General features: G+C 44.1%; 2 protein-coding genes across 6 annotated transcripts in view; one reads left to right on the plus strand and one right to left on the minus strand.

The window, feature by feature from the left end:
* SPIRE1 (spire type actin nucleation factor 1) overlaps nt 1–4,990 on the plus strand; it is a 126,038-nt gene extending 121,048 nt beyond the window's left edge. For 3 of the 4 annotated variants that reach the window (XM_079300545.1, XM_079300546.1, XM_079300548.1), the window contains one exon: nt 417–713. In XM_079300545.1, coding sequence (XP_079156671.1) covers nt 417–669 — 253 coding nt within the window. In that variant the 3' untranslated portion in view covers nt 670–713. Of the gene's footprint in view, nt 1–416 lie in introns of all 4 variants that reach the window. The other variant, XM_079300547.1, reaches the window with a different exon arrangement.
* A 5,340-nt stretch (nt 4,991–10,330) lies between these two features.
* On the minus strand, nt 10,331–21,049 carry PRELID3A (PRELI domain containing 3A). 2 transcript variants are annotated; one of them, XM_079300574.1, is made up of 6 exons: nt 20,858–21,045; nt 18,422–18,590; nt 18,017–18,106; nt 17,205–17,275; nt 17,008–17,110; nt 10,331–11,790 (listed from the first exon to the last, which is right to left on the minus strand). In XM_079300574.1, exons 1-6 carry the CDS (start codon nt 20,887–20,889, stop codon nt 11,677–11,679), a joined length of 579 nt encoding a protein of 192 aa, XP_079156700.1. In that variant the 5' UTR covers nt 20,890–21,045; the 3' UTR covers nt 10,331–11,676. The 2 variants fall into 2 exon arrangements, with proteins under 2 accessions (XP_079156700.1, XP_079156701.1); XM_079300575.1 differs by lacking the exon at nt 10,331–11,790 and adding an exon at nt 15,375–15,443 and having other exon boundaries at nt 20,858–21,049.
* Between the last annotated feature and the right edge of the window lie 1,211 nt (nt 21,050–22,260).

The following is a 22,260-nucleotide window of genomic DNA, read 5'->3' on the forward strand; positions in this document are numbered from 1 at the left end:
TTGTAATTTTTTCACTTTAATATTATGAAGTTATCCAATGGTTTTATATATTTTACACAGATGGTTGCTGAAGTTGATCCAAGAAATTGAATATAAAATCAACGCTCCTTTTTGATGGAATCTGCTATAGAAACCGTCTTCATAGATCACCATTCTATGGTTCTGTGTAGATTAGCCAAAGACATCAGCTATTTTTAGTTACCAGTAAGGTTGTTTTTGCCAGGATGTCAATGTTACACACGCCCTCAGTCAGTGACCCTGCAATCTTGCCAATCCAGGCAGAAGCTGTTGTCCCCAGTGTTTGGTGTAATTTGGGACAGGAGGAAGGAAAATTTAAATCCAAACCTTTCTGATGTGATTTTTCCTGGAGCCTACAGCCAAGCTAACATGACAGATCCTGCTCTTTTGCCTTTCAGGTTGACCTCAAGGTCCAAGTCTGTGGATAAGTCCCACGAAGAGTTTCCCAAAGAATTGATGGAGGACTGGAGCACAATGGAGGTTTGCGTGGACTGCAAGAAGTTCATCTCAGAAATCATCAGCTCGAGCCGGCGCAGCCTGTCTCTGGCCAACAAGCGCGCCAGGTTGAAAAGGAAGACGCAGTCGTTCTACATGTCATCCGCAGGAGCCTCGGAGTACTGCCCCTCGGAAAGGACGATCAACGAGATCTGAGCCCTGTGCCTTCTGCCCTGCTCCCATCCCCGTGAGCTCACCGTCCTTGCTTCCTTCCACCTGACTGGCTTGGGTTTGCTTTGGGTCCCAGGATTTCCTGCTGCAGCAATTCCTGGAGACACAGAGCGCTGTGCTGGGGTCTGTGCAGGGTGATACACGAGGGGTCGGCTGCCCGCGCTGGGGGAAATCAATGGTTTGAAGGTGTCGCCTCTTTTGTACGCGTGCATCGAAATGAGAAAGCCTTTTCTTGCTTTCAGTCTTTTTTTAACCATGCTTTGAATCATTTTTCAGGAGATGAGCTGAAAGAGAGAGAGGTGTCTGATGGAGAACCAGATCTAGCACAGTGTCAGTGTTAACACGGTAGCAAGCAGTAGGTCCTGCTGCATTCCCACCCTCGGAATGCTCACGCCCTTGTTGAGGCAGCCAAGGGCCATGTCGCACACCAGGCACCCACAGTGAGCAGCTCCAGTCAAATCCATCTTCCTTTGAACCACTTTGGTTGCTCTGAGATCAGGGTCCAGCACGGGGCTCTTCAGTGCCAGTGTCCTGGGGCAAAGCAGGTGACAAAGCTCTTCGCCCGTGTGGTCGGTCACAACCCTGAGCTGCTGTACTTCTTAAGCCTTAGTGTCCTTCTGAGTGACTCCTGAGCAGGTTTTAGTAGTTTACTTTCTATCTTGAATGTATGATAATGACTACTAGTAGCAGTGAATTTTAGTAGTAGACAAAGTTGTACAGTTTATGGGGAGGACGGGAAATAAGGGAGGCTTCTAATTTTAACTGAATACCTGTAAAATTCTTCTTGTGGTTACTCAGAGAAAGCAGTGAGTAAGGTGTAAATTTGTATTATAATGGAGCACACAGATACTGCTATAGTTCTGTCTGACAGCATATCCACTAGTAACCCCATTTTTTCTGGGGTTTATAACTTGGCTGTAAAAATTTGTGTTCTGCTGAAATTTGGGACAGTGGTCTCTCAGATTGGGAGCGATCTCTCTTTTTTTTCTTAATCCTTTTTTCATTCTTTCCCCCTTTTTAATTCACTCACAAGGGAGTGCTAGACTAAATTGTTTAAAAGTTCCAACAATCTTACAACGTTAACTGACATCTCATGCTTTTTTGCACTTTTTTTTATATTCAAAATACTTTTTTTTTTAATTCAGTCATAGCCAGAGTTTAGTCAATAATTTGGAGCCAGATCTTTTTGGTATTTAAAAACAAGCTAACATAGCCAAGTTATTAATACTTGAAAATCAACTACTGTAACTTTTTTCATAAATTTTTTAATACCCTGAGGCATATTTAATATCTATATAGTAGTGTATTATAGAATGACATAGCAGAAAAGTTTCAGATCTATTTATTAACATTTCTATACTTCAAGTTAATGAGAGATACCTCAGAACTGCTCCAAAGTAGCTGGGATTGGACTTCCATAACATAATTTTAAAGGTGTGTTGATCAAAACAGCTTCCTCTGTCCAAAAAGCTCAAGAGACAGACTGCCCCTCTGGCCCTGGCAAGGCACAGTGCTCAGGCTGGGAGGCACCAGGGCTGCTTGGCTCCCATTTGGCAGCCTTTGGAGCAGCCATCCATATCATCTCTTTTAGGCTGATTTGAAAAGCACATGCAAAAGTCTCTGTAAACCTTCCCAGGGAGTCAGCCATCCTTATTTTTTCTTAAAAGCCCCCTCAGAAAATGAGATATGTAGGGCTTGTTGAAATACTTTTTTTTTTCTGAACCAATGCAAACAGGAAAAGCAGGGCTCAGTGCTAACTCTCCCTCCTTGCTGTCCCATTTAAGGTCAGGTGTCACAGCCCCCCCCTCATGGTACATCTGGAAAAGTGTCTTCATGTTAAGGCACTGGAGCACTGGCATGAGGCAGGGATGTAGGATTGCAGGGGAGCAGCACAGGCTGGCTGGTGGGAAAGGTTCTGCTGTTGCTGGAAGGGTCGCCTGATCTCAGTCACATCAGCACTTTTTCTTGTTTCTGTGCCAAAACCAGGCTGTGTGTTTGCTGCACAGTGCACCAGGGAAACAGAGGAAGCAAATGCAGGAAATCTCCTTTTGCATCTGCCCTGTTGTTGTCACAGTTTTTTGGAGGTGCTCCAGCCATGTTACAGTCATGCAGTCCTCTGCTCCCCGGTGTCCTCAAGCCACTGAGGTGCAGGGCATCCAGCACATTTATTTTCCTCTTGGAGAGGAACTTGGGATATTGTAGGGCAGGCAGGATGAAGGACTAACTCATGGGTGAAGGGAAACAAGTCTTTGATGCCTGTGCCCTGCTTCACTCTGGCAGTGTCCAGGGGTGGCTCTGGGGCGGTGGCAGAGCCTTGTGATCCACCCTGTGCCTTCCCAGAACTCCCACAAGTCTTGGCTCAGGGCAGGCTCTGCTGTGCTGGGCAGGGCACAAACCCTGAAAAACAATGCAGTGGTTGTAGAGGCTCCCTGTCCCTCACACATAGGCCAGGGCCTGGATAAGCTCCCTTTTTCCCTGGAAAAAGCCCTCCAAGCTGCTGCCACATGCTGTGGCAGGCTCCAGAAGACACAGTGTGGAGGGCTGCCTCTCACCTTTGCCTGATCCCTTCTTCCCTGGCACAGTTGCTCTGCTTTATGCTGGCATTTCATTCTGCCAGAGGAGAAGCAGCGGGTTGGTTCATTGCAGAAAGCCTGAAGGAGCTCAGCTCACTGCTTGCCTGGCTCTGCAGAGTGGGCTATTTTTAGCCTTCCATCTCCTCCCCTCCCTGCCTGCACCAGCATCCCAAATCCACTGCAGCCATTGGCCCAGCACCCTGTGGTGCTGCCCAGCACGTCCTAGTTACAGGCTGAACTTGGCATCAGCGTCAGCGGGGGGAATCAGAAGCTTGTAAATATCTGTAATATATTTGTTAATATTTAGGAAGTCTCCGTCAATCATGCAACAGGAATTGACTTTCCTGTGATGTTTTAAAAAGGAAATGAGTCTTATTTATATGTGTGTTGGCTGTTATCTTTTATTAGAGTTAACGCTTTCAGCCCCCTAATACAGTTTGCACATCTTAGAGTGAGTTACTGCTGAGAAGAACACAGCACTAGCACAGTGAACTCCATTCCATGAATTTTAAAATTACTTTCTTCTGGTTTTTTTAGCTTTATTAGTATGCCCAAGGTCTGTTAAAATACATCATAGGAGACCCAAGGAGCTGAAAATGCCTCTGGCAGCATCAGTCTTGTTTTGTATGTGAACCTGGCTGTGGGGAATGCAAAACCAGCTCTGCCTCGTGGCGGTGATGGAAGATGTGAGCAGGCTCTTGTTGCCACTCTCAGACCTGACCTTTCAAGTGTTCATGGTGACAATAGTGTTCTGAAGGGTTGTTGGGTTTTTTTTTTCCCGTTCTCCATTACTTCCTTTATACAGGGAGGGGTGTTACCTGGTAAAAATAAAATGCCTTTCCATTATAACCTTTGTCTGTGTTAATTATTCATGGGGAAGCTGATTTAAAGGTTCTCTCTCTTTTTCATGCTTTTATAGTTTTGTAAGATCACTCATATGTTTCTTTTGGTAAAGAATTGTTAATGAAAATGATTGCATAACAGCTGAACACTGGCTGGGCTGCATGAAGGGATGAAAACGTTGTAGAATAGCAATAAAAACTGCTTGTGTAACCCCAGTGATGTGATTAGCTCCTCGTCATCATCTGCAGCCAACTCCCGCTGTTACCAGTGTGCTGCTGCTTCCAGCACTGGCGGGCTGTACCTGAGGCAGCACATTTGTCCTGCATGTAATTCAGGCTTTGGGAAATCTCCACCCCCCCCATCATTGGGAGAGAAATACTGACAGTCTTTCGGAGAGGTTTTTGATGGATTTGGTTTAATTTTTAAACCAGAAGTGGAGAGAACATTATTATCACAACTCTTATATTATTCTCTCTTCTCTCCTGAGCATCCCTTTCCCCCCAGTCAAGTTCAGCATCAGCTTCCCTGGTTTGTTACTGGCTGCATGCCCTATAGGTTAAAACTTATTTAGAACCTTCAACTTTAAACTCCTGGTTGCTGCCTTCCTGCTTTACTTCATCCAGCAGCTCTGCACAACTCTTAGGAATGTCTGTCTTACAGCTCAGTCTCATCTGTGAAACAGTGACAGCACCCAGGCATGAGAGAAAGGTGCTGCAACTCTACACTCTGGTGCTACAGCACATGGATTATGTTCATGTTACCAGAAAATTTTATACTGTTGCCATGTTGATAACTTGGAGCTGCTCTGGTTTATTTCTTCTTTTGTATATGTGTATCTTAAAGCCAGTCTGAGAATGTTTATGAATACCAATTCCAGCTATAGAAACCTCTTTTGTTGTTTCTGTCTGATTTTTACCACTGTGTTTCAGATTTTTTTGGTACCTGAAATTACTACTCCCCAGAACTTCCTTGTAGGAGAAGCATGACAGAGGGGCATTAGCTCAGCCTGATGTGATACACAAAGCCACAGAACCCCCGTGCTGAGTGGCACCTGTGAGTTCCAGCAGCCCAGAGCAGAGGCAGCCTGGAGCCTTCCCTGTTCCCTCACCTTGACATTGAAAAATCCCAGAGCTGCCCATGTTACTCAGCTGCCCTGGGACAAGCTGGGAGCTGCTCTGTGTCCCAGGGTCCCCAAATGCAAAAAGACCCTTCAAAGTGGTTGCAAACTGTTTAAATAATTTTGGGAGCTGCTGCTGAAGAGCTGAATGCTCAGAGCTGAAAGGATCCTGCAGTGCAAGTTTCCATCTGCTTTCAGTACTTGAAAACAATTAGTTCTACTTCCAGGTGAAACAAATTCCAGAGAGGTGAAACTTTGCAATACTTTGACAAGCAAAGACTTGTGAATTAATTTTTCTTTGGTAGGTCATTCAACAAATGTCATAGGGCGTAATCAGGAAATGGAGCTAAACAGGTATCAGATTTTATGCAGTTGTAGCTTAATTTATTTCTAATAAATCAATTCAGTAACATTTCAGTTTCTTCCCTGGTCAGGCTGTTTTGCAGTGGCAGTGCCTGGCTGAACTGAGTGTCAGATGTGAGGCCCAGGCTCTGTGTCCTGAGGTGACAGGAGGTACTGCTGTCTGCAAAGGTCAGCGAGATGGCTTCTGTAGAACATTTCTAGAGGAAATGCTTTGGAACAGACCCTTCAGAACAGGCCTTACTATAGCTAATTAAAAAACACATTTGTAAGCAGATCATCTCTCAAGGTACCAGGCTGGCACTGTAAACACACAGCTGAAAAGGACCTGATTAAAAAAAAAAAAAAAAAAAAAAAACAACTCATCAGAGCACTCAGTATGAGAAAAACATATTCTTGGTCCCTCTAATGCAGCTGAAGGTTTCCACTAAGCTTCAGGTCTTCTCTGCATTTCTCTAACCAGTGACACTAGTGCTTAGAAATGGGAGTCAGCAATGCTTTTGGCTTTTGCAGGATGGGCCCAGATGCCAGATAGTGCAATGTGGGATTTTTTTAACTGGCTTTCAGAAATCTGCGTTCAGAAATCTGCTAAATCTAGAATTAAAGGACATGGACATGAATTGATGTAAGTTCTGCAGGAAGTGGATTTCCAGAGTTTGGTGGAAATAAGTACTAATTCAGCTGGCACAGCTCTATAGAGAGGCAGCACTCACATGGCCCAGCTTTCAGCAGAGACAGCCCAAAGCCCAGCTCCAGCTGAGATATTTAAGGTGGGTGTGTTCCTACTGAAGGGCTGGTGGTTACACTACCTGTGAATCAAAAGCAAAATGAAGATAACAAGAAGGTGGTTTTGAGCTGTATTTCTGTTAAAGCTGGTTCCATCTCCCTAGCTCCCTTCTTTAATAAAGAAAAAAAAAGTTCCTAACAGGAGGTGCACTTTTTGATCATGACCAGACCTAAAGCACAAGCCCTTCCCCTTCGAGCTTCCCCTGCTTCTGTGCTGTCACTGTGCATGTACCATCTGCGCATCTGCAGGGACACCAGGGGCATCAGCTCTAACAGCAAAAGGCAGCAGCGTTGTCTTCTGCTTGTTTCCATGTTCTGTGGTAGTGAAATGCAATTTCTTGTTTGTGCGTTACTAATAAAAAGCTCTTTAAAATCACTGCACTGCTCTCGCTTTCTTGATGGAACTGTAAAGACCAAGGGCACCATTTCCTATAGAGCACAGCTGGCAAGGCCACATCCCACATTAGTTTGGCCAGGCAGAGCCCTGAACCTTAGCTGTGCAGATCTTAGCAAGGTCAGAAACAAAATTATAGCAAAGTAAAAGAGAAGGCATTTTACCAGCAGGGTAAAATTAGGAGACCTTACTGATCACTTCACTTGCAGGTGCTTCCAGTAAAATGAGAATCATACCTCAATCACCTCAGCTGTGGAAAAATTAAAAGGACAGGGCTTGTGTTTCACAGAGATGCCTTCTCACTGAACAAATCCATAGTGAAAGCACGACCTGCTCCCTGGAGCTGCGATTAAAAGGCTTAGCCCATAACCTGCATGATTCTGACAGGTGACAAGTAGTGTTGGGGGGGTGAGAAGATTGTTTATCAGATAAATAAGATCTTATTTACAAGTCAAGGCTAGTGATATTAGATGAGTGTTTCCTGTTCTAGTGCAAAATGAAGCAGCTGCCAGTCCCAATTGGAGTTACCATTCCAGGCCGAGGACCCCTGCAGAGCTTTTGAGCAGCGTGTGGCTTACAGCAAGCTCCAGGGAGACTGGTACTGGATCCTGCTGCCTACCCAGCAAACTAATGGAAATTATTTTTCCACAGCTTTCTCAGAAAGCCAACAACACATTAGATATTATCACAGTCACCCAGAAGTGTTTTTTAAAAACTGCACATGGCATTTATTTATTTTTATTTCTAATCTTTATTTATTTATTTATTTATTTATTTAGGATAGCACCACAGGGTACATAGACATTTTACAGCTCTGGCCTTCATGGCTCTCAGTCTAGGGAGGTGCAAGAGTAGGAATGGTGCTGCTGACCCACTACTGCTCCACCTGAGGATTTGAATGAAAAGTGTCTCATCCAGGAACATGGCTGGTGATTTACTCAGTGCTAGGTTATTACACTGTCAGTACATCAGTGCCTGTTTCGTGCTCTGCAGCAGTTCCTGACACCTCCTGCTGCAGGTCAATGCCTTTGCTTACTTTAGGCAAAACTTTCAAGAGCTTTCACTAGGATTGCCTGTTGTCCCAACAAATATAACCCTTCCTCCATTGTGCCTGCTGACCTGATGAACAAAAAGAAATAAGCATGAGGGAACATGGAAGACTTACACTGGCACAAGGCCAAATTAAGGAGAAAAAAAAAAAAAAAGGATTGTCTCAACAAACCAAATTAATTACACACCAGACCATCTGACTACACTGTTTTAAGTTAATACCTTTTGTTGCTAACATGAGCCCGTTAGCACAAAAACTAGACATCAACCAGAATCCAATCTACTTTGATTCTGGTATCTTCAACATCTTAAAATTCTTCAGGGCCAAGAACCAACATGCCCAGCTTGCCATGCTTTGGGAACCACTGCTGCTGTCTTCCCTCTCTGCTTCCCCTGCAGTCAGGAACCAGCTCTTCCCAACTTCTTCCTTCCACAGCAAGTGTGTGTGGCACAGCTGTAGGCCTGGGAAGAGCAGGCACATTTCTATCCAGTGTGGAGACCTTAAGTGCTGGCACCAAATTCTTAAAATCCAGCCACCTCCCTACATCACACCCCCCCATTCTGTTTTTCTTGAATTGCAACCCACAAACACCAAACTGCAGCTTGAACAACTGCTGCAAGCAACCTGCCTCTCACAACTCGCTCAATCCAACTTCAGTTCCACTTTCAACTCTCAAAGTGCAGAATTCTTATTCAAGATGGCACTTGCTGCCTATCAATCAACATGGTTACAAGCAGAGCTTTCTTCTGCTTGGCCCCCAGCACTCCAAGATGCCTCCAAGTAAATCAGCGCTGACTTTACACCATTTCTGCTTTACACGTTTTTTCCCTCCTACGTATCCTTTTCCTCCTTCTGCTCCAAAAAGCTGTGCTCTGCTGCTCCCACAAGCAGCCTAACACTTTTCCTCACATGCAACTTTCTGTCTTTGAGAACCTCAGTCAATGACATTAAACTGACCAGAAATATTTTTTAGCCATATTCAGTAAAGAAAGAAAAGATGGAGGAATTTCTCCAGGGAGCAATGAAAAGAAACAATTCCAAAGGCAGAAGGTTTTTTGTCTCAAGGACCAACTCAGTCTATAACAGTCTAAGAACAGGAATGGGAATTGGGATGCTTCAAAAACAGTCTTATGCTCAGCACAGACAGCTAAAGATCCCACCAGATCCCACTGATCTGACCAGTCACAAGGCCAAGGGAGAAGGATGGAAGACCCACATGCCAACAATAAGGACAGAGAGCAGGTTAAAAACTGCCCAGGAAAGCTTATGGGACATTAAGAGCAACTTCATCTGCTAAACACTGGAAACTACCTGGTTCCAGTGTGACCCACTGCTAGGTCCTCTGCACACACTGGCAAAATGCGCAGCCACAGGAAGATCAATAATCCCATGGATGCATAACTGGCACCAACCCTTAAAACAAGAGGGAGCCGAGGGATGGAACAGACCTCCAGTAGAAATTCATCTTTGTCCTACCCAAAGCTTCCCCACTTTAGCCTAGAGAAAAGCAGGAGAGGACTGAGCACAGGTAGGAAAGGTGCTGATGCCTGGCAAGTGGAGCAGCAGACAGATGGGAAAAACAGGCATTTAGCCACATAGTTCCTAAGTGGCAGGAAATGGTGGAGTGAAAGCAGCCCAAAAGCAGCGAGGAGCGAAACAGGAAGGAGATGGTGCAACAGAAGCAGACAGTGTTTAGTCACTGCAAGAAGGAAACAAAGTGTCAGGACACTGATGTGCAATTGGCACTGACCGGTGGGTGTGGCAGAGGAGTTCGCCCTGGAGAGCCTGCAGTGACTTTCGTGGGAAGCCAGTGCTAGCATGCTATACACAAGTCACCCAACCATAAGACAACACTAATAAATATTTCATTTCTGATGCAAGAAGCAGCTTTAGACAACTGTTTTCCCAAACCCAAGCAATACATGAACCTCTCCAAAGGCTTTCCTACCCCGGCTAATGGTCATGTTTTCATCCCCTCCAGCAGTATGGAAATGCTGCAGCACACATTTCCAAATGCAGACACACCACCAGCTTTTCTCTTTTTGTGCAGAGCTCTGCCATAGCTGCACTCCCCTGCCCAGCAGAACAACATCAGGAGCTACAGCATCTTCTGCGTTCCTCACCCAGGAAGTGGCATCACTCCTGAAAAGGGACAACTGACCTGCACCAAAGCCATCCATCTTATCTTCCACACATGGGCTGCTTTGAGCTCCAAGTTTCTGGTCCAAAATAGGAAAGGCTTTAGGTCCACATAAAAGAGCAATGTAAATATTTGCTATTCATTTAATTGCCTTCAACTAATAGGCGTATTTTTAAAAGTAGGTTTATTCATTAGGATCATGTAACTTAGTTACACCCAAAATTAAAGTTTACTTTCAGACTAACCAGAATACAAATGCAGAAAACTCCCTTAAGCTACAAACACCTTAAAATTATCAGATCAAAACAGTGACCAACATTTTGCTCTTCTATTTTTTTAGAAGTTACTCATGCTGCTTCCTGAGCACATGCTTACCACTTCCACAAGTAAACATCCTTGCAACATTTATTTCACTTTGTGTGCACACCAAAATATAAGTTAAAATGCCCCAACACAGCGTTCTGTCTGAGAAACATATACTCTTGTCTAGATCAAACATGACAATTCTGTAAACATCAGACAAGGCTAGAGTTATAACCAATATATATATATGCATATTTAATAGGAAAGTTTCTGCAGTTATTGGGAGATATTTTTCCAGATACTGAGGAGCATTTCAAAGGATTTTAAAACCATTTCGTACCCACATGAAAAAGTGTTGAAAAGGATTGGTTACACCGACAGTCAGTAGTTGACAGAAAGCATTTAGAAAGGAGAGTCCATTTGTGGTTCTTGTACTCTTGTTTTCTCCATTCAGGGAATGAAAAGTTTCTCTTCATGAAATCTTATCATTTGGATTTAAAATTTTCTGCTCATTTTTCATTTCAACTCTTCTGGTTATTGCATCAATTTCTCCCTCAGTTAAGACATGATGTGAAGAGCAAGGACCAGTGGAACAGCAGTCTCTTCATTCCAGTAGCTTACAAATACCCTTCTTAGAGATAAATAAGTATTTTCCAGCACCTTCCAGTAATCACTACCCCTGTCCTTATAGGGAGGGGAGGAACTAGGACAAATTAATAAATAAGAAAATAAATTATACCCTTCTCCCCACCAGAAAAACTATTTTAGACTATTAACATCAATAGAAACTTTATCTTTGTTTGGATACAAACATCTAAGAGGTAAAGTATCTGTGTGTCATGTTCAGGCAGCACATTTAAACAACCTAAGAAAAGTTAGTTCCACACAAGATGAAGCCTTTCAAGATGATCCTCTAGATAAATATCAAATTCTACAGTATCATGTTCTGACTTATATAGTTCCCTTTAACTGGCCATAAGACATTATCAGATTACAAACCAGACACAATTCAGTGCTCTAGGACCGATCAGCCCTTTGCAGAACAAAGGTTGACATGGAAAACCCTTAATCCCACACATGCTTCTTCTTCAAGTTTTTCTTTTTGAGATGGTGTAAACACCCTCTACCTTTGTTTTACAAGGCACATTTAGGCCGTTTTCAATGTGCTAAATGTTTTGTTTCCAGTGTTAAGCATAAATTATTCAAATTAAAAGAGCATCTGCAGGAGGTCAGTTTAATCTTCAGTAGCAACAAGAGCTGCTGTGGAGATGATGGAGGAAGTTACTTCTCTGCTGATCCAGTGTTCTTCTAAATGGACAAAATCTCTGCACATCAGCTTTGGGAGGGAGCTCTGCAGAGCAGGCTGCAGAGTAAGACTTTTCTGTCAGTTACTTGGTTTTATTTGGTGAACCCAAATATTTAGCTTTACTTTTCTGTGGACGCTGCTGCCATGGCTGGTTTGATCCCCTCTCGTGTGGACTTCAGCTCTTCCAGTTCTGTGTTCAGTTTGCTGATCACCCACTCCAGGGCATCCCGGCCCTGCCAGAAAAACACCGGAATTTAGGATCAGAACAGAACACACCACCACTGCTCATGTTTCTATAGGTCTTCCTCTGTCAGACATGAAACTTGTTTTAAAATCAATGTCATGCCCTGCAGATTATATTGATAATTTCTTAGCATCTTCTTATGGAAATTTCACTGCAAAGGCATTTGCTTCACCCCTAAACCAGAATCAAATGCAATGCTGGTGTGAGCCCCCAGCAGCACGCTGAGGCAAAAGGCCTAATTCAGCAGTCAAGTTTCCTTACCTAAGAGAATTGCTGCTTTTGCTGTTTGCTGCTCCCACCACCCAAAGAGTATCAGCAGATTTACGGCAAAATCCAGGTACTGTTCTTGGTTTCATTAGCCAAGTTAAACAGAGAGTTTCTGAGAAGATGAAGGACAAAGAAACTCTTCCAAGTGCTCTTTGAAGTAGCAGCTAAGTGATCTGATATCTATCAAGAGTTCAGATGTGGATTCACACTGAATTCTACATTCATACACAGCAACTTTTCAGCAGATAAATCAGACTAATTGAGAGAGTGGAGTTGCACATTTTATATCAAGGTATGGGAATGCCTCAAGCTCAGAGCTGACAGCCAGTGCTTCAGTAAGAGCTGAAGAACCCAGGGCAATAAGCCTGGCAAAAATCTTTTACCTGAAGAAGACTCTGTAGCAGCTGCACCCCAATGAACACAAGATGCAGCCAGAGGCACAATGAAGTCAAGAAAACAAAGAGAAGGACTCCAGCTAAACAAAAGTCAAGATTTTAGAACTCTGCAAGCTCAGAATAGCAACTTTTGTCAAAGAAAGCAGATGGGATCAGACCAGGAGAACATCTGCCTTTTTTCACCTAGAGAGAAGTCAAGAGACATTCACCTCTATTACTCTACTAAGAATTAGAAATATAAACAGTGGAGAGCACTAAGTGGGAGTCACATGGCTCTGGCCAAGTTTAGAATTCTGGAGATAAAGATTTGAGCCAAAAATGTTCAGGACAGCCATTGTCAGCATTCAAGCCTTCTGCAGACATTGACAGAAAGGATGAGCATGGCCTCCTCTGCACACAGAGTTTTGTTCCAAACTGGGATGAGCTAATTTTTTTTTGTATTCATTAGAGGTGATAAAGTGCTCAGAAACATCACAGTGTCCAGAACCTGCTGTTGTCCTCTACAGACTACTAAGCATGAACAAGAATCTGCATAAGCAGCTTTGAAGATCTAAGGAAAAAAGAATGTCAAAAGAAAGATCATACACTCTCCAAGGATTTTTTTTTTTTTTTGCCAGGCTAGAAATATTAGTCTGGAATAATATGAAAGGCACAGATCCAGAGTGCAAAGTGTAACCTATTAAAAGAAATAAAGTTTTACTGTGAATAGGAGCACAGTTATCTCAAGACTCCCACTAAGGTCAGTGAAGCACATACTCGGTTTCTCTTTGGGTTTTTCATATTCCAGGGACTCAAAGAATAAATACCAATTGCTACTTCTGCACTGGCAGGCAGCCCTTAAACTGAGAAAAGCCTCCCAGGTATCACAATAAAGATACCTCTTGGTCAAGGCTCAGAAAGGGAGACAGCTCCACCTCAAATTACCTCAAGAACTGTGATGTTTCAGTTAATTAGGTCAAGAGAAGCCTTTAAAAGATACTAATAATATTCAAGAAAGCATGATTGAAATTGTCCACTTTAAGTACAGGCTGTTGATAAAGATCTTAGAAGGGATGATTTAACTTCTGAGCTCCTTCCATTTGAGCACCAAAGTGGCTTTTCTTCAGCAGGGAGTAACTTCCACCTTCTCCACAGGCTGTGCAAGACCTGGGAACACCAGCAAAGCACAAATAAAAGCACCCAGACATGGGCAAGCTACTGCACAGCAACAAGTTGTAACCAGCCGTGAATTAACTGAGATGAGTGCCCAGTAAGGAAAAAGTGGGGGGCAGGGAGAGGGAATCATCTTTCAGTAAGCAGGCATTTGGACATTTAAAAGTCAAGTTTAAATATCCTCTCTGAGGTGACACTGGCACACAGAACTGAGGCAGCAACAGTTTGTATATTTGTTATATTGTTCAAAGAAGACTTGTCAGCAAGTCAAACACCCTTGCCATAGAAAACACTCAATAGAAAAACACTGAGATTCTTTTCAGGCCCTGACTAGGAACAGTGGCATCACTGTGTTTTACTTGGCATCTTTGTTGACGAGATAAATTAGGAAAAAAAAAAATCCATGACATTGAACTGGAGCACCAATATATTTCCTCCAGTTTTTGAGAGTACATAGTTCTGTGTATATCTCCTTAGACTTGCATACACTATATGCCATATTTTGCAGCTAAGAATAAACTCATGATTTTAGCAAGGAAAACTTCAGGAACATTCTGCAGAGGAAATTAAGTTAGAAGTCTCAATCAGATCCAAAGCCTCTGTGTGCACAAACTACCCAGTTATCAGAAAAAAATCTGACAGAGGACTGTCTATAAATTCTCATACTGTACAACAAGTTCTGCAGTCAGTCATTAAGCAAGCACACTCATCCCCAGGCATGCACGTTGTGTTATTCATTATTGCAGGTGTCAGCAGCATGATGTGGCTGGCAGAACAAGCACTGCATATGAAGATTTGTTGGTAGAGCTTAAGTGACTAATAAGTGCTGGGCATTTGTAGTTGATGTTTTCCAGAAAAACAGCCATATAAGTCTAGTGGAATGAGAACATAAAAGCAAACACCCATGGCATACACAGATCTCAAAGTAAGCAGTGTAAAAAGCCCAACTTTTTTTAACTAGGAGAAGCAGCAAAATGGATTTCTTTCTCTTTAAGATATCTTATTGGTTGAAGCAGAAGCCAATACAGGAATGACAGGGACAGGCTACACTGACTAGTGGAAGGAAAACAATCTGCAGAGGTCTCACAGAAGCAAATACACTCAGTTTTCTCAACCCTGAACTCAGATTTGTTCATGGTCATATAACTGCAGGGATATGTCACTACCAAAATGAATATAACTACAAGACCAAAGAAAAGCAGGATCAGTCTGGCATCTTGACAGCTTCAAGCTTTGCACAGATTTCCTCAGAAGGCCAGAAGAAAAGCAAATACAATTCCGCTACGCAAAACATTACCCCTGTTAGGCAACCTGTTTCAAGAAATCAATTTTATATCCTAGTAACACAGTTCTGTTCTATTTTTATAAAGCCAATTCTACTCACTAGCCAATTTATTAATTTCTTTAGGTACCAGATTTATATGCTGAAATCACAGAAACTAGGACCAGATCTAACACTCGGTGGAGGGGCTCCTTCACATCCCTAGCTGTCTGCAGTCCTCAAGCCATAAGAAGACACGGCTGCAGCACATGCCCTGTGGCACAAGCACAGGTTCATGGATCCAGCCTGGACTGTGTTCACTCTCTATAACTACAGTGCAGTGAACAGGTCTGCCATTCCTGTATGCAAGGTGTAAAACAGACATGCAGGGCAATTTATGAAATCCACGCGACAACAACATGCACATATTTGCTAGAAAGCTGAAATGCTGTACCAAGAAGAAGAATGCTGGCATTACCACTAGTTAGTACAAACTGCAGGTGTGGAGAACTGCTAGCTCAGAGCGCTTTCAGAATTTTGAATTATCCACTCAATAGCATCCCACCCCTAGAGTAACACAAAAAGTTTTACAACAAACAGCAAATGATTTTTTTCATCATCATTAAAAATAATAAAGCATCACTGCCACTGCTACCTCAGAACAAAATCTCAGTAATTCCTATTTCTTCAGAACAACAAAAATTTTCAGTAACTGTCATGAAGTTTAGGAGGGGTGTTTCGAGCACAGAGGTACAGCACAGCATGCAAGAAGAGCTAGTAGTAGCACAGTAGGTACTGGTTAGCAAAGAAAGAGTTGGTAACAGCAATTACAAACTCCTGCCAAGTTCAGAATCTGTGGAGACTTTTCAGTGAAATACACAGGACAAGATCTTTCTGATTTGCAAGAAGCTTGTAAGCCAGTGTATAACTTGAAAATGGCAGAACAGAACAATCTTCACAAGAAATTGAGCTCTCTCAAGGCAACACCTCAACAACTACCAATAAATATTTACAGTTTCTCTTGATTTCAAGAGACATGCAAATGTAACCGATGCCTCGAGGAATTTTGCCAGCATTTTTAAGTGCACCTAACTTGATCTGGTGCACCAGCCAACTAAACAATGCTTTGCTACCTCTGGGTCAGCCTGAAATTTGACTGTGACCCACGGTTTGCTCTTCTCTTTCAAGAATATACACTCACACAGACTTTTAAATGGAAACCAGATCAGAACAGAACTGTAATTTAACTGAAACACCATCTATTTCAAACAAAGCACCCAGCTAGGTGAAAGTACACTTCAATGTCTGGAAATGACCCACCACTCCTTCCCCATCCCCTAATTTTAACATGTTTTCCTCTCACCTTAGGAGAAGCACATAGAAGACTGGAAAAGGAGGCTTTCTCCTCTCTGGTCTAGTTAGTCCCACCAACTTGGTTTACACTGACTTGGTCAAGGAGCATCCCTCTCAAGGATAAAGGAGTGGCAAAGAACAGGATCTCTGGCATAGCAGGAGTTATCTGGGCCAGATTCCTACTGGGCTGAACCCTCCCAGCAATGGAGACAGAATCTCAAACTCGTAATAGTACTCAATCTGTTGTTAGGCAGCAGGGCCTATGCTTCTCTAGCAATTCCATTTCTTCCCCAAAGAACTGTAGGATAAAGTGCCCAAAAATAAGCACACCCATAGCTCTGCCTATGCTGAAGAGCAGCTCCATGGCTGCAGGCCAAATAGGAAAAGCAAGCACAGGACAGGGCAGTCAGTGCAATGTTACCCAGGTGAGCCAGCACAGTCTCACTTCCTCTGCTTACACTACATTACTTTCAGCCAAAGGCAAGGAGACAGATCAATAATGGACATGATCTGGAACAACTGACAAAAGTAGCATAGAAAATAAGCTGGCAATAACTAATAAATCCACATTATAAAGGCTGAAAGTGAAGTTACATTCTCTACTAGCACTAACCCCTAGAAATAGGTTGCTGAGGTTCTATAAAAGATCTCTGGAAACACTTCACAAAATCTAGGGAAATTAAATACAACATTTAACACACATCATTAACAATTACTATTGCAGAAGAAAGAACAATTGGGTGAGGAGAGAGAAGGAGAAAACAGAACAAAGACTTACCTTTCTGGCATTAGAAGATATTGTGCTTGCCATCAAGCTTTCCAGATAACTGCTCAAGCTAATGCCTTTAACAGTAATAATTGCTTCTTGAGTTAGCACAGTTCTGTAAGGGAATAAAGGAAGGTTAACACCTAAGCTGAACTGGACTAAGAAATTGTCTCCTAGACACAAAGATGCACACAAATATCCCTACTTACTTTTCTGGGTTTTCTGGATGGGGTGTGTAAACCAGCCTCTCGTCAACAGACACCAAGTTTGTGAGAGTAATCTTAAGAAAAAAAACAGATCTGAAATCCTCACTTCCCTCCTTTCATTTTTCTGTTATCAGCAGCACTACTCAATAGCAGAGCACTCAATTTAATGTCAATATACTGTACACAGAATATAAAATCCAGAACACAGTCAATAAAAAGACCTATAAAGGGTGATGCATCTTCTCCTATCCTTGATCTAATTATATCAAAGTTCCCATTCCCAGGACAGAGCACCAACAGCTTTCTCTGAATGTCGAGTCTGATTTATGGCCAGTGATTAAGACAGGCTCTTCCAGACCCCCACAGCACTACCTGGACTAGACAGAAAATTAACACTCAGGAAGGACAAGGCCTCTTGTACAGAGACAAGGCTCTCCTACACACAATCCCACATTAAATCTAAGAGTTACGAGTTACCAGGATACCAAAATACAGCACAATACTTCATTTACATTCTATGAAAAAAGTCATTTCACATTAAAACTTTTGTTGGAAATGACAGAACTTATTCATCTAAAAGTCAAACTATGTTACGTGTATTCCGAGAAATAACCTTACATTAAAAACAGAATCACAAATGTTTGATGATGAAGTATTTAAATTATGAGAAGAAAAAAAGAGTCATCTAAGACACTGATTAAGATATGTAAATTGTTGCCTCTAATGAAAGATAGATACATTTCTAATCTAAATATTAAGAGCAAAACACCCAACTTCAGAATTAATTATCAGAAACTTCTTAAGCCACCACTCACATTAGTTGAGCAAAGCTCCATCTTCTTTTCCACTGGATCTACCACGGAATGTTCCTCTATGTAAGTCAGAGTTCTACTTGTTCCTAGTATCTGAAGGGGGGAAAAAAAAGTGAAATACCAAAATCCAGCAAACAAAACCAAACTGAATCTTAAAACACATAAACATGAAGTTCTCCGTGACCCCAAATATATACAAAGTAATTAATGGATACCAAAGGATCCTGATCAGTGACGAGATTTCATTGTCTAGACTGTATCAGCCACAGACCATGGCACAGACCAGCCTGGAAGGCATTTACAGAGATACACAAATTGCAGCTTTTTCCTTCGAAGTCAGCTGCAATTCAGAGGATGACATAAAAGGGATCACACCCTTTATAAAGAACAAAGGCTGCAAGAATGTACCGCTTTGACAATACTGGGCAGTCCCCACTCCGTGCTCAGAAGACGGTGACTGTGCAGCCTCCCCTGGTTATCCAGGCTCCTGTCGAGGACATCCACGCCCACCACACATGGATTCATGGGGTTGGGGTACTTCCTCATAGCAGCTTTGATCACAGTATCCCAGGGATGCCTGTAAAAGGAAGAGGTGAGAGTATTTGTAGGTATTCTGTATTGAATAGCAAGTGTTCAGATGATACTAAATCAGGATATAGGTTGTGCAATATGGTATAGGCTGTACAGCTTCACAGCTCCCTCTGGAATACAGTTATGCCAGGCAAGGCAATATGAGAGTGCTGACACAAGAACAGAAGAAAAAATAAATTCTTCTCTCCAGACTGAAGCAAGTCACTCACAGCTACAAGTGACATTCCAAGTAATGCCCACAGAGACGGTGGAAATCTCAGCTCATTCCAGAACTCAGTAAGAAAGCAACTTGACCTAATGCTTGAACATGCCCTGCTTTGAGAAGAGGGCTAGACTACATGACCTCCAGGAGTCCACACCACCATAAATTTTCTGTAATCCTAAGCATACCAAATAAACTAAAGAGGACATCACTAGCTTCTGTTCCTTCCTACAAAAAAAACAAAAAAATCAAAGTGAAATTAAATTCTAATTAAAAAAGGATGATTGAGAAAGAAACAGATCTTTAGAAACCACATCAGCTCATAACCTGATGTCTGCACCTACACTACTGCTTCCAGCAGTTTTTTAACATGAACTCCACTTATGGATACTCTTCTCAGAAGTGTTTTTATGAAACAAATTTTGATAACCTCAAATTCCTGGGATCAGAGCAGTCCTGCTACTCAAGGCCAGACTGTCCACACAGCTCTTGAGGTACTTCAGATATTTCCTTCTGAAACAGAGGAGACTACAGAAACCATGGACCTGATCCAACAGAAAAATTCTGTCCCTAATTATTTCTATATTCAGAATAACTGACTGTCATGACATGATAGCCTTAAAACCTTTAAAGGTATGTTTAAAAATTCAACAATTTTATCTAACTTAAGAAGGCTTAGGGGTGCCAACTTGTACTTAAGAGTTGCACTCAGGGCCTAAATGGATTTTATTTTAGTCTTAAAATAGACTGGTACAGAAAGGCACTGACAGTACAGCACTACAAGAACAAACAGAAAGTTGGAAAAATAAGTTATTTTTCTAATATGAAAAGTGTCAGAAAGCTTTACTGGTGCAAGCAGGAGAAATAAATGCCCTCTATTCTTGCAGCAGAAGGAGAGCTGGAGGATTGTTCCTTGTTGCATCTTTGGTGACTTTACACCTCCATCAACAGAGGATACAGAAACTGAAAATGACAAAACTCTGTTAAATGTCCCTAAGGGATTGAGTCAGACATCTGATAAGGCACAACAACATTTTAGTAACCATTCAAATTAACTACCTACACCCACACACATTACGCCATAAGATGGGGGTGTTCAAATGCAGAACGTGATGAGAAAATGTCAAATAAAAATAGCTTTTGCATTTCCTAGGTGACAGATACTCATCTCAAACTCGGGAGTTGTGTCGTGATCGAGCAGCCTCTGCCTGATATTTCCTGCTAGAAACCACAGTTCACTTACACCAGACCAAAGCTTTAGTGGAGCACCGAGCACCTGCATCGGCACAAGGAACTCAATTGTGCTGGTAACTAAAGAAATTTAGAGCAACACACCTGGGATATTCTGTCAATATTTTAAGAACTATCACCCGCGGTGCTCTTGGGGCTTCAAGACTTTGGGAACACCTGTAGCAGAGGAATCATGTGCGGCGGCATTCCCGGAGCTGCACGGGCACTGCCGAGCGCCCCACGCCAGCTCCCGGCAGCTCTGCCGCACACCTCCCGACACTTCTCCCTGCTGCTCCTCGTCTCCCGAAGCTGCAAGCGGATGGCCGGAGCCACGTTCCAGGCAGAAAAGCACTGATGGAAAGAACGCTTACACAGAGCTGGCTGCTGGGCTCCTCAGCGGCAGCACCTGAGGCTAAGCTAAGGGACAGTCACTCCGCCCACACTCGTCGGCTACATCAGTAGTTTGGAATTTATTTTTATTTATAGCGTGAAAGTTATTTTTCCCGAACACCCAGCCCTTTATCAAGCCATCACGCTGTCTGGCCAGCTCTACCACTCCATCCTGTCGGAATGCTATTCCCGAGCTAGGATAAGCCCAGGCGCGGCGTCGGGCCGCGCAGGAAGCAGCTCGAGGCGATGCAGGACCGGCACCGCCGAGGCTCGTTCCCTGTCTCCCTCCTCCTTCTCCTTCTCCGGCCGCGCCCGCACCATTCCTATTCCCGCCGCCACCCCGGCGGGACCCGGTTCGCCCCGCACGGCCCGGCCCGGCGAAGGTCCGGGGTCTCGCCGCGCCCTCCGGCGCTCCCCGCCCGGCCCCTCACCCGAAGACGTGCTCCGAGCTCCAGATCTTCATGGCGCTCGCGCTGTGTCCCTCAGAGCAATGGCGGGAAGGAGGGCGCGCGGCAGCGGCCGTCGCGCGCCGGCGGTGCCCGGGCACTGGCAGCCTCGCGCCGGCCCCGCGAGCGCGCGAGCGGCCGCCGGGAGGGGCGGGGGGCGTGCCAGGGCCGGCGCGCGCGTCACGCGCGTGCGTCACTGCCCCGCCCCTCCCGCGCCCGTGGAGGAGGTGGCGCAGCGCGCATGCGCAGGAGCGCGCGCCGGCCGGGCCCAGTGTCGCGCTGTGTGCCGGGCTGGGAGCGGCTGGCGGGGATCGTCCCAGTTCAGTTCGTAGCCCTGCTCAGGACAGACTCAGGAACCTCACCGTATGCCCGGCAGCGTTATGCTAACGCTTCTCGAGCGCTGTCAGGCTTGGTGCTGTTACCATTTTCCTTGGAGCCTGTTCCAGTGCTCATACACCTTCTGGGTAAAGAACCTTTTCCTAATATCCAACCTAAACCCCCCCGACACAGTTTGCGCTGGAAAGGCACATGCTGAGAAAGCAGTTCTGCATGACTCTTCCCCCTGGTCCTCACGAGCAAACCCTCATCACCATCTCCTCGGTACAAAGCAGACATGGAGTTCCCGGAGCAGGCCTGGTGGAGAGCTACAAACATGATGAAGGATTTGGGCATCTCTCTCATGAGGGAGGAAGGGCTGAGGGACCTAGGCCTGTTCAGCCTCCCGAAGAGATGGATGAGAGAGGACCCCATCAATGTGTATATGTATTTAGAGGGAGGGTGCCAAGAGGATGAAGACAGGCTCTGCTCAGTGGTGCCAAGCATTAGGACAAGAGGCCATGGCACAATGCACAGGATCCTGATGCACAGGAAACTTGTTTACTGTGTGGGAGACTGAGCACTGGAACAGATTGCCCGGAGAGGCCATGGAGTCTCCATTACTGGAGATATTCAAGAACCATCTGGATGCAGCTCTGTGCCATGTGCTCTTGGATGACCCTGTTTGAGCAGGGAGTTTGGACCCGATTACCCACTGTGGTCCCTTTCTTTCCCATTTTGTCATTCTGGGATTCTGTGAGCTACCAGTGTTTTGGTTTAATCAAAGGTGGAGTTTTGATTAAATACCCTAATAACAGCCATGGGGGTGACACGCAGCCAGGGACAGGATGTGCAGGGCTGTGCCCAGGGAGGAAGTGTTTGTTGAGGAATCATTGCTCAGTTTGCAAGCTGCAGATTGAGATATTGATGGAGCTCTCAGCAGGAAGCTGAGACAAGAGGCCATGCTGCCAACCCTTTGGTTGTGCCAGCCAGGTGAATGGACACTGGGAGACACAGCAGGAGCAAAGACTCATGAGTAAGAGCAAGATTTGCATGTGGCTTGGACTGTGGGG

This window comes from Erithacus rubecula (assembly GCF_903797595.1).
Source record: "Erithacus rubecula genome assembly, chromosome: 3".
Classification (NCBI taxonomy): Eukaryota; Metazoa; Chordata; class Aves; order Passeriformes; family Muscicapidae; genus Erithacus; species Erithacus rubecula.

Excerpts from the sequence above, each read along its gene's own strand:
- PRELID3A (XM_079300574.1), bottom strand. The coding sequence starts at position 20,889 with ATGAAGATCTGGAGCTCGGAGCACGTCTTCGG. Across the intron at positions 18,591-20,857 it reads AGCTCGGAGCACGTCTTCGG|GCATCCCTGGGATACTGTGA; the intron begins GTGAGGGGCCGG and ends TTCCTTTTACAG. Across the intron at positions 18,107-18,421 it reads TGCCCAGTATTGTCAAAGCG|ATACTAGGAACAAGTAGAAC; the intron begins GTACATTCTTGC and ends TCCCCCCTTCAG.